Source organism: Anolis sagrei, chromosome 1 (genome assembly GCF_037176765.1).
Source record: "Anolis sagrei isolate rAnoSag1 chromosome 1, rAnoSag1.mat, whole genome shotgun sequence".
NCBI classification, from domain to species: Eukaryota; Metazoa; Chordata; class Lepidosauria; order Squamata; family Dactyloidae; genus Anolis; species Anolis sagrei.
Genome location: NC_090021.1, coordinates 119,117,018 through 119,129,385, shown reverse-complemented (window position 1 = coordinate 119,129,385; position 12,368 = coordinate 119,117,018). Strand labels below are relative to the sequence as shown.

General features: G+C 40.6%; 1 protein-coding gene across 39 annotated transcripts in view; it reads right to left on the bottom strand.

Moving 5' to 3' along the window:
- Positions 1–862: 862 nt before the first annotated feature.
- DST (dystonin) overlaps positions 863–12,368 on the bottom strand; it is a 411,253-nt gene continuing 399,747 nt past the window's right edge. For 22 of the 39 annotated variants that reach the window (XM_060752758.2, XM_060752759.2, XM_060752774.2 and 19 more), the window contains 5 exons: positions 9,873–9,941; positions 8,905–9,104; positions 8,346–8,456; positions 5,485–5,608; positions 863–2,149 (listed from right to left, as the gene is read on the bottom strand). In XM_060752758.2, coding sequence (XP_060608741.2) covers positions 1,884–2,149; positions 5,485–5,608; positions 8,346–8,456; positions 8,905–9,104; positions 9,873–9,941 — 770 coding nt within the window. In that variant the 3' untranslated portion in view covers positions 863–1,883. Of the gene's footprint in view, positions 2,150–5,484; positions 5,609–8,345; positions 8,457–8,697; positions 8,725–8,904; positions 9,105–9,872; positions 9,942–12,368 lie in introns of all 39 variants that reach the window. The other 17 variants (XM_060752761.2, XM_060752764.2, XM_060752796.2 and 14 more) reach the window with 4 other exon arrangements.

Sequence of the window (12,368 nt, the reverse complement as noted above, 5' to 3'; positions counted from 1 at the left end):
AGTCGACAGGGAGTTCTAGTGTGGAGTGGCCCACGAAGTAACGAAGAGTCTGAAGTGACTGAATGAATAACCAACACCACTACCAGGTATGGGCAAAGCTAGGCCCAGGGGCCAGATGCGGCCCTTTGGGCTCTTTTCTTAGACCCTCCTCTCTCACCATTCTAGCCTTCCTTCCCTCTTTCCTTCCTCCTTTTCTCCCTCTTTCTCCTTCCCTTCTACCCTTTTGTCCTTCCTTCTTATCTCCCTCCCTCCCTTACCTCTCTACTTCTCCCTCCCTTGCTTCCACCCTTTCATTTTTCCTTCCTTCCTTCCTTCCTTCCTCCTTCCTTCCTCCCTTCCTTCCTCCCTTCCTTCCTTCCTTCCTTCCTTCCTTCCATTTCATCTTTCCTTTCCTTCCCTTTATCCTTCCTTCCTTCCATTCCCCTTCCTTCCTTCCTTCCTTCCCCTTCCTCCTCCCTTTTATCTCTCTTTCCCTCTCTCCTTCCCCTCTCCCTTTCTCCTTTCATCCTTCCTTTCTGTCCTTCCTCCCTTCTCTCTTCCCTTCCCTTCCTTCCTTCCTTCCATCACCGGGCAGCTCTAGTTTCTGATACAGAACATATGTCATCCAGTAGTTGCCATCTGTTCTCCCACAGAAAGCCTCAGCACTATAAGAGGGTTTCACTCTCGTTGCAACGGTATAGTAACTGTGAGGCCGCAACCATATTTTAGTTCTTGTGGCCCACTGGTGTCCATGGACCACAGGTTGCATTAAAAGAATGAACCTGCTTCCTGCTGACCAGGAATGTACTGCATCAATTACTTAGCATACTTCTATACTTAGGATTACAGTATAAAGCTCTTATAGAAAGGCAAGAATGGTGTGTTTTATCATCTGATATGTAAACGTCATTTTATTAAAGGAATACAGTAATTGCTTGAAATGTGGTGGAGAACGGGGGAAAAAATTACAACAAAGTTCATTCTGAAAGTAACGGTCTGGAACTGTCAGATTTCATAATACTGTAAACATGACACAAAACATGTATCTCCCTGGGATATAAGGAATACAATAGCAACCAAGAGAAGGGACAAGGTTTATTTTGTAGTGTTTCTTCTTTTCTTTTTGCAAGCCAAACTGCTTTGATATAAAATGAGTCCAATGATATAGTGCTATCATCCACTCAAGCAAACAAAAACCTCACATTGACATGAATGCAGATTATACTGTCATTCTGATGCAAGTGTAATAGTTCTATTACAGTATCCAGGTTGTGTCTGCCTTCTTCTAAAGCAATGACACTGATAATGCTGTAACATATTGGAGGAGTGTAGGATTGGCAAGTGCTCTTTAAATAACTGTCTCTGTGAATTCCCTGGAAGATGCTGTTGGATTAACTGCTGTGTGAACCGTGTCTCCTGTTCTTTAGTGTCCCTGCGCCTCTCTTTGCAGGCTGTATTCTGTTAACTAGAAATACATAATTTTGCCTGGTGTCTTTTTTTTTCAATTTTATTAAGACAACATTATGAGGTATCCTTTACTGTTAATGGAAAAGTGACAGGCCTGTTGACTTCGGACGCAAAGACTTAACTGCACATTCAGTAATTGCTTTTAGTGATCTCTCTCTCTCTCTCTACATGTTACTGCAAACAACCGTTAGTTTACATTAAAAAATCCTCTCTGTTCACATCGGATATGGCATAAACAAATGAACAAAAGTTGACAAAACTTATACACATAAAATAAACAAGACAAATACACAAATAAGGCCATCTGCAAAATTAAAAATCCAATTCTCGTAATATTTCACAATAATTTCTACAGGATATTTTACATCTTACAAACTTAAATATTTAATGCACGGGGAGGGGAGGGGCGCGGAGAAGACCTCAGTGAGCCAAACACATTATCTCTTGGAGGCCTTTTCTACTTTGCCGGCAGGTGATCTTCTTTGTGGAGTTGGAATTTTGGAAGGCTTGCCAGACGCTGACCGAGAATTTGGCCGCGGCGTCGGCCTGATAGGGGTATGAACAGTTTCTGACACGTCTGAGCACACAGATTGGATTTCTGAAATGTCAAAGTCCGATGCATCACTGCCTCGGCGGCTGCTTGCTCTGCTACCTGCTTTGCTTCCTGCCCGACTTCCAGGTCTGCTTGGTGTTTTTCTGGTGTCTGCAAAAGAAGGAGGGAAACATCCACTGCAGTTACAATGGGAGAATAAGGTGGGCTCCTTTGAGCAGCTTTCCTCACCCACCACCTCCACCTCATGCCAATTTATCCAGACTCGAATTCACCCCAAATACCAGTAGTAACTTTATTTTTAAACCCTGCTACCATCTCTCCAATGGGACTCGGCGTGACTTATATGGGACCAAATGTCCATAAAACAATAAACAAACAATCCATCAAACAAAAATACACGTAAAATAGGAATATAATCAAATGGAGCATTTGTCCAGTTAAAAAAGTTAAATAGACATAAAAGTATAAACTATTAGCATTAAAACTCCATCCAATCAATACTCCAATCCAGATCCAAGAACCAGGGCTACTAAAATGGGCATGACCTGGCTATCAAAAAGTCTGGGCATAGGAAAGTGCAAACAGCAAATGATAGCGCTGTGGAATTGGGCGGGTAAAGAGAGCATTGTTCTATCTGGTTAACTAGGGACTGGGCATTTATAAATAGGGCTAATCATTCTCGAATGCTTGCTGAAACATGCAAAGTTTCAGCTCCTTGCAAATAGTGGGCAGTGTGGAGACTTGCCTAATCTCCCTGGGGAGGGAGTTCCAAAGTCGGGGGGGGGGGGAGGGTCACCACTGAGAGGGCTCTCTTCCGAGGTTCACAGTGCTCCCTTGGGCTGTTCAAAGTCTGCTTGATCAAAAATTGCTCCAATCACTACAATGCCCATGCCCCTTGGATACATCTAACATCCTGGACTTTATATGCGCAAATGTGACAGCCAGCTACACATGTGCACCTCACAGTAGGAAGCTGGGAGAGAAGCACTCAACTGTCCAATAAAATTTACTTCCCTTAAAATGCTTTTTAGGACCAGTGTTTTGAACATTGGGCTATGACTGATGTTCAGGTACGAGTTCCTACTTAGCCACAGAAATCTACTCTCTTATCCACTTGAGAGGAAGGTGAACAAATCTTACCAAGAAAACACAATGACAGGATCATTAGAAGATGGAAATGACTTGAGGATACGAAAACAAACAACAACTAGAATGTATTGTCGAAGGCTTTCATGGCCGGAATCACTCAGTTCTTGTGGGTTTTTTCGGGCTATATGGCCATGTTCTAGAGGCATTTCTCCTGACGTTTCGCCTGCATCTATGGCAAGCATCCTCAGAGGTCTGCTGGAGCTGGGAAAAAGGGGTTTATATATCTGTGGAATGACCAGGGTGAGACAAAAGGCTTTTGTAAGTTGGGCTAGGTGTGAATCTTTTCAACTGACCACCTTGATTAGCATACAATGGGCTGACAGTGCCTGGAGCAAACTCTTCTTGAAAGGTGATTAGATGTCCCTGCCTGTTTTTCTCTCTGCTGTTTTAATTTTAGAATTTTTTAATACCGGTAGCCAGATTTTGTTCATTTTCATGGTTTCTTCCTTTCTGTTGAAATTGTCCACATGTTTGTGGATTTCAATGGCTTCTCTGTGTAGTCTGACATGGTGGTTGTGAGAGTGGTCCAGTATTTTTGTGTTCTCAAATAAAATGCTGTGTCCAGGTTGGTTCATCAGGTGCTCTGCTATGGCTGACTTCTCTGGTTGAAGTAGTCTGCAGTGCCTTTCATGTTCCTGGATTCTTGTTTGGGCGCTGCGTTTGGTGGTCCCTATGTAGACTTGTCCACAGCTGCATGGTATACGGTAGACTCCTGCAGAGGTGAGAGGATCCCTCTTGTCCTTTGCTGAACGTAGCATTTGTTGGATTTTTCTGGTGGGTTTGTAGATTGTTTGTATGTTGTGTTTCCTCATCAGCTTCCCTATGCGATCAGTGGTTCCCTTGATGTATGGCAGGAACACTTTTCCTCTGGGTGGATCTTCATCTTTACTCTTGTGGCTTGTTCTTGGTCTTGCAGCTCTTCTGATGTCTGAGGTGGAGTATCCATTGGCCTGTAGAGCCCAGTTGAGGTGGTTCAGTTCATCTTGGAGGAGGTGGGGTTCACAGATTCTTTTTGCACGGTCTGCCAAGGCTTTAATGGTGCTTCTTTTTTGACTTGGGTGATGGTTGGAGTTTTTATGTAGATATCTATCTGTGTGTGTGGGTTTTCTGTAAACGGTGTGACCCAATTGTTGATCTGGTTTGCGGATGACTAGGACATCTAGAAAAGGCAGTCTTCCTTCCTTTTCTTTTTCCATAGTGAACTGGATGTTAGGGTGGATGCTGTTAAGATGTTCCAGGAACCTGTTGAGTTCTTCATCTCCATGGCTCCAAATGGTGAAAGTGTCATCCACATATCTGAACTGGGCTTTTTGGTTGCTGTTTCAAGAGCTTGTTTTTCAAATTGTTCCATGTAGAAGTTAGCTATGACTGGGCTGAGAGGGCTCCCCATAGCTACTCCATCTTTCTGTTCGTAGAATTCATTGTCCCACTGAAAATAGCTGGTGGTGAGGCAATGGTGAAACAGCGCCGTGATGTCTTCTGGGAACCTCTGGTTGATGAGTGCCATGGTGTCTGCAACTGGGACCATGGTAAATAGAGACACCACATCGAAGCTGATCAGTTTGTCGTTTGTATTTAGCTGGAGATTGCTGATTTTTTCAATGAAGTGGGCTGAGTCCTTTTGTCTCACCCTGGTCATTCCACAGATATATAAACCCCTTTTTCCCAGCTCCAGCAGACCTCTGAGGATGCTTGCCATAGATGCAGGCGAAACGTCAGGAGAAATGCCTCTAGAACATGGCCATATAGCCCGAAAAAACCCACAAGAACTGAACAACTAGAATATCTTGTGCTACCCATTGCTGCTTCTGGTATCCAGATACTACACAATCCATACATCAATACATCATTCTAACCTTGCATTATGCATTCATTTCAGCTCTGGGGGGAATCTGAAATTCATTAGCGCCTTGCTAAACTGCAATATTTTCTATATACAGGAGTCCTAAAAGAGGACATCCCATATAATTTACCTTACCTGGTGTTACAAGGAGACCACCTACATTTTGGCAGTGTAAAGAGTTGAAACTCAAATGAATCTCATAATTCAGCACTACAATCCACCCAAGAAGCAGTTATGAACAGCAGGAACAGGAAAGGTTTGGGTGGTGAAGTCTATGTGCAAATTCACTTACATTAAAAGTCTCCCAATGAAACGTCACTAGCAATGTAGTCACGCTGGGAAAGTGGTATTTGATCATATCCAACCAGACAAATAGGTCACTTCCTAGCATCAACCTGTAAGTTTATGGCAACCTATTTTTCCCCATTTTATGTATACACTATGAAGTAGTTGTTTCCTAGGAGCACTTCACTCCATGGCATCTAGCACTCACCTGCAAAATGTGCCCTGACTCGCGTAGCTGCTGTTGAAATTAGGCCACTGTCTTCTCCAGAATGGAAACCCTTTCCTGACAAATATCCTGGCAATCTAAGTTTACTTCCCTGTATTGGCGTTCCCTGTAGGACACAAGAATAACTGGGTGAAATAAAATGTGTTATGATGTCCATTGAACAGAGCTGAATTTTGGATTCCAGCCACACTGATTTCCTTTGGACATGCAAGGCAAAGGAAAAGCTATGTCACAAAGTGATCTCAGGGCTTTTAGTAATGGGGTGAAAACAGAACCAAACAGTAATAATATAGAGCACATGTAAAACACTATACTTTTCATCTAGAGAGGCAGCTTCTCTTCCTTTCCTGTTGCTTTCCAGCGTTCAGCTCCTTATGGGCAAGGACGCCCACATGAAGGCATTTGAACAACAAGCATACTCTTACATGTCAAGATGAATATATCTGGTAATGTGTGTCTGAAGAAGTGATAGATGGACTTAAGTATGATCACATACATATTCTAGTTACATTCCGCTATCAACAGAAGAACTGGAGAAAAGGCAACATGTTAGACACTGTGAGCAATTCATATTATGTATTCTATTTTAATGACCATAGCTATTCAGAAGAAATAGTCTCCTTATGAAATATGGAAGTAGGAAGAAATAAGACAGTTATATACATATATAAATATTCTTTTCATTAATCAAAGCAACACAAAAATGTTGTAAGGTTAGTGTTAAAAACAGTGAGAAAGAAAACGTGAAAGATTGATGTTTTCTATTTAATTGCACACCAACAACAGTATTTTCTGTGACTGTATAGAAGAACTCTATTATATGATTTCATCTACATGAAAACAAATCCATTGATTTAATTTGACTTCTCTCTTGTCAAATCAAAGGAAAAGGCTATCTTCAATGCATTTAGGTTTTGACTATTCCTTTGCTGTATATCAATAGGACTCTAGCTTTGGTTTTGCTGCAAACTAACAAATTACAGCTTAGGCTCTTTCCAAGGGCTGCCCTTTAGCATCCTGGTGGCTGCCATCTATCTAGTGTTCCACTGATTATGGAAAGCCACCAGAGAATTGATGTTGACTTCATTTCATTACACAACCCCATATAACCATAAGGACAATAAGACAAACTTTTCTTTTTTAGATTTTCCTAAATTTGGGGAACTTTCTTCTATTGATGTCTTGCCAAGCCAGAGCTTGGCTTTGTTCCTAGTGCACTGCAGGAAAGCAATCCAGTGGGGCAGCATCAGGTCTCTGGTGAAGTAAAGTGTAACTCTTAAATCCTTCTGGTTTACAGTGGTCATTCCAGAAAATGGAAGGCGGGTCCAACATTCAATTTGTCCTGTATTTGATACCAGCAGGAGGGGAAATCACTACAACAGGTCCAGGGCTTCTGCAAGTTCTCCCCTCTTTAGGGTGAGTCAGAGGAAGAACAGGGTTGGTATTTATAGATACAAGGGATTGGCAGATTCTTTCACACAACCTCCCAAATGTACTCTCCGTGCTTTAGCCACATGCTTTATTTACATTAGGGAACTTCTCACATTAGGATATACACTGGTTATATCAGTATGTATCCCACATTTCTTTTAGGACTGGATGCAGGCTGTATTCAGATGGGATGGATACTGACCCCATCACACCGGATTCTTATGTTTTGAAAATACTGCATTACAACACGGAAGGCTGGATCTTCCCAATACGTTCAAATGTCGATGTCTCCCTACATGATTTCTTATTTTTCTAATATTGCATAGTGACGTAGCCTGAAAGTCTCAAATTGCTGGTTTTGCGAGATTTTAGCTGACGGAATGCATTCTGATTTTACGATCACGCATAAAAACAGCCCCCCAGAACCATATTAAATTTAAAAAAAAAAACAATTAGAATGCTATGTGCAATTACTCAATTTGCAGATGGATTCCAATGGGTTCATGATGGAATTGGACAAATGATAGGACTCATTTGGAATCACATTCAAAGAGTATCAGAAATGGAATATATCCCAATATGTTAAGGTCCTTTGAGATCATCCTGCCACTATTCTTGAAGTTACCAGTGGCATAAATATCTCCTTGGTAGAGCAACACTTTTTCAACATCCTATGTGGAGGCCACCTGGCAATTTGTTTGATTGCAAGCTAAGAGGTTTTAATTTTGAATTTGTACATTGATGTCATTTCCTATCTTAAGCCTTGGAACTTAATTTTTCTTGACAAGCATAAAGAGGAGATAAATAAACAAATAATGGTATAAACCAACCAGAGATGAATGTGCACAAAATATCATTTCAGTGCACTTAACTCTGTGTATGACTGTGCTATAAATAAATCTACATCAATGAGATACAAGCAGGTAAAAGGCTACTGGACTCACTTCATGTTAATATAGGAACTTCAGAAATCTTGTATTTCAGGAAGAACGTGAAGGGAGCAGAACGCCATATATTTATTTACTTATTATTTGTTTACAGTACTTATATACTGCTTTTCTCCCCTGGGGCGACTCAAAGCGGTATATAATTTTACTATATGTCTGAAGGAAACGAGATTACTGCAACCCTTATAAAACTGACTTTTCACATTTATGGAACTGTTCATTTATAATTAAGACATGCTCAAACAAAACAGAATTCAGACATACTTAAAACAATCCATCAATTTATAGCCTTGAGAAGAGAGAAAATAAAATTGGTGGATAGAAGGCTGAAAACAAAGGGAGTGCGTTAATATGTAAGGTACAGCAGAGTTGGACGAGGAAGTGTAGTGACTGTTAGGGAAGAGGATAGATATAGTTTTAGTGCAGGACATGTTGTTAGACTAGAATATCCATCCATTACTGTACCTCTGTGGATGACACTTGATATTCAGAACACTCTGGTGGCTTACATGGTGATGACGTTTTGCTGTTTATCAACCATGGTTTACCATAGTTGCGTGTTAAATGATGGGGTGTCTGCATGAAACAATGGCAAAGAGCAGTTGATGGAAAACAATGCCATGGGAAGGAATAATCAGATTATGGAGAATGAATCTCATAGTAAAAGCCAAAAAAGAAAAGACATTGAAACAAGGCAGGAATAATGGACAACAAGCATTCTATACGGAAGAGAATGTCAGTGTGCTTTTACAAATGCAGTGGAAGGGGAAAGGTTTATCTTTCTTTTAAAAGTCTGTTCTTGTTCTAATTTGCTTACATGTTTTTTTCCACTCTTGCATGACCGCTGCAATTATAAGGGGAAGGGGAACAATAAAAAATTGTTAGCTTTCTTTGAAAAATAAACTCTTCAAATTTATCCTTGAGTAGCATTATGGCAAATTATTCTAGGGTAGAAATATTTCAAATTGCAGCAAGGCTGTACTTCTGTTTTAAAAAACCGATTGCTGCCCACAGATATTGTTACCTTGGGTGTGCTGACAGCAACAGCTGGTGCGGGAACTCCTTGGGCAGGAGGATTTGACACAGACATGGATCTGTTGGGCGAAGCACCCCTTGAAGATGGTCGGGATCTGCGCCCTCTTGGCCGGAAGGCAGCCATACTTTGGCTAGCTCCATCTGCCAAAATGAACTTCTCGCGGAGCTCCATGTTCGTCCTTCCTTTTGCTACAAAAAGTAAAAGAGATAGGTTGAGAAGCTTCATTATTTTCATGCCTCGCCTCACGGGCCGTCGGCCATGCCTAGCCTCAACAATCAGGCCAAACAAACCAAACACATTAGTGAGTAATGCATTTGTTTGAGACAGAAACCATTCATTTCAGGAATATGCGTATCTAACGTTTTATGCCAGCAAAGATGAACTGCTATTGACATGAATCAGCAAAATGGAATGGCTCAACATGCTACTTGGTTACCAATGCACAGACACACTTCGAAGACCCATTTGACTAACGCTACTGCTGCTCAGATGATTCAGGAAAAGATGCTCGCTAGGATGAGTAAACGCTAAGAGAAAAGCATCAACCATATTAATTCTAAACTAAGAAGAAATGCGGTTTAGCAACATGCAATGACAAACAGAAACTCCCAAACTATAAAGAAGTGATTGGATGCTGGGCACAGACACACGCAGGTAGAGAGAGGCAAACATGAAAACTGTCCATGGGGATCAGATGCGTTAAAGAGGTTAGCTTTTGGCTTTCTCTGTATTAATAACAATTGCTTTTGAGACACTCTCTTCAAGTGTGTCAAAGGAAATTTAAGAGGCAAGCTCTCAAGCACCAGCCAGTGTAGCATGTGTTAAGCTAAGAAATGTAGTATGTGAAGCATTTGGTTAAATATATAGCTCTCTACAAATATATATTAGATAGTGGAGTAGGAAAGAAATGGAAAAGAAAATAAGAACAGGAGAGACAAAGAGAGGGGTTTGCCAACCTATAGTAGGCTGAGTGGTAATTGAAGAGTTTGATTCCGAACGTAACATTTTACTCCCATGATGATGAACTAGAAAAAATGACACAGGATATGGGTCATATTAAAAGAAAACTGTTAGCAGGAGAAGAAATCAATCACAGCAGTTGCATATGCAAGAGATTCAAAGCTGCAGGCCAAGAGACAGAGCTTAAGTCACCAAAAGGTTCTCCCTCTCTGTCCCTAAGCAAGACCACGTTCTCTTAAGCAAAAGAAGACACTCCTAGTGTAATCTCAGTTCCAGAGAGCCCCCAGTGCGTCAATGAAAAATGATTTCTCTGCCAACATAAAAAAGAGATGTGAGTGGAACAAATAGTGCAATCTTGAGATTTTTAAATTTAAATATGCATGAAATGAGCACATCACAGACCATAACAGTGTTTGAACAGAATGGAAACTAGCCGCCATTGAGGCTCACCACCACTATCACTAACTCAACCCAACAACTTGTGTGTCGATCACGTATTATCTCAGTGGGTCGACATAGGGCTAAATATTTCTGTGGAATTACTAGTGAAAACCAAGGAGCTGCAGTAGTGCAATGGGTAAAACCCTTCTGCCGGTCAGCGGTTCAAATTTGTGAGATGCTCAAGCTTCCCTTGCGGGGACATGAGAGAAGCCTCCCACAGGATGGTAAAACATCCAGGTGTCTCCTGGGCAACGTCCTTGCAGACGGCCAATTCTCTCACACCAGAAGCATCTTGAAGTTTCTCAAGTTGCTTCTGACATGATTAAAAAAACAAGTGAAAAACACACTCATGGTTGCCTTCGTTTTTCTTGAAAAAGCCGTGTTACTCTTTGGAAGTATATCTGGAATACAGCAAATGAAGTACCTCCAATATACTGGACAAAAGCTTCTTTCAAATCTATGTAATTATTTTGAAATTGCCAAATACAACTTCTGATGAACCCATGATTTTAAAACCATCACGAAAATGCACCTGTATTTTGTGTGTGGTGTATGCAAGTGAGAAAAAGCATAGGCCTATCCATTATTGTAGGAAAATTCAAAATCTCCCACAGTGGCACCATACACTGATGTTTATATAATTTGAAACTTCTCCCCAAGTTATTGCAACTTAAATACAGCAAATATTGTTCTTCTGGCTTACATCAAAAATGTCACAATATCCATATAAAAAACAGCTATTTATATAACAAGCGATTTAGAAACCCCTTTGGCACAACATATAGAAAACATACGTTCCCTTTGACCATGCTTTCATTTTTAGCACATTTGTGCTTTAACAAAATCTACATTTTGCACAAATATTTACATTTCATTACAGGCAACGGGAGGGAAATACCATCAACAGTCTTTTTATCAAGTCAAAAAAGAAAAAGATATTTATCCCAATTCATTATATTACTGCAGGAAATATTTTCTAAATGTGATTAACTTTCTGTTACATGCTAATAATACTTAATGTTCACAGTAATAGGTGGAATATAAGATATAGTGATGGAATTAGCTGGGTTTTCAATGCAGTTTACAGCTGTTTTTGCATACTGTGGCTTTTGCTTATTTCAGTACAGCAGGAATGTGAAACATGATTCAAACAGCATGTAATGAAAACAGAATTGAAGCATAACTTTCATGGGACCCACAGAAATAATTCTTCTTCTCAGCACTTGTAATATTCTCTCATTAGTATAGAATTGGAATCTTATTTCTAGTGTATTTTGAATTATATCTGATGAAATGACAGATGAACTAGCCAGAATTAATCGCAACGAACACAAAGTTCTAAAAGAAAGAATTACGGTTTCTATTTCTTTCTACCTAATGCCAGAATTCAAGATGTGGTATTTATATTTGCAGGTTTCTCTTAGATGTTCAGGTACAATTTTTCAAGTGTTTTGGGGTTTGACATTCACGTTTTTTTCATGCACACCTAAAGCCCTCAAATCCCTTCATATAGGCATTCCATGCTTCAACATAAGCAGACAGGAGCAGAGAAGCATCTGGTTATCTCCACACAACTGGACTGTAGAAGCGCTGAGGCTACTGGAGGACCCCCCACAAATCGTGACACTGATGTCATCACTGTGCGCCTGGCTAGGGAGAGGTTTCCCAGACATTACTCTGAGCCTGTCTGCTCATGATGAAGCACAGACTGCATGTATGAGATGGCTTCAGGCCTTTAAAATAAGCCGAGGGAGGGGACAATACATGGGCCGACACAGTGTAAAATCTACATGCAGATTTTTATGAGACTGATATGTGCAGCACCCTATTCCCAATATTTTTAATTACAGATGAGAAAATACCGTACTATATGCCAGTAGTATTATCTTTAGTTATTTGTTGCTTCCTAGCATTATTTTTTACCTAATTTTTCACTCCTTAACACGATTTCACTGAATTCTCGGGGGGGGGGGGGGGAATATAATGCAGCCGCTTATATCATTTCCCTCTATAATGCATAGATACTTTCTACTTTACTTACCATCCCCCTT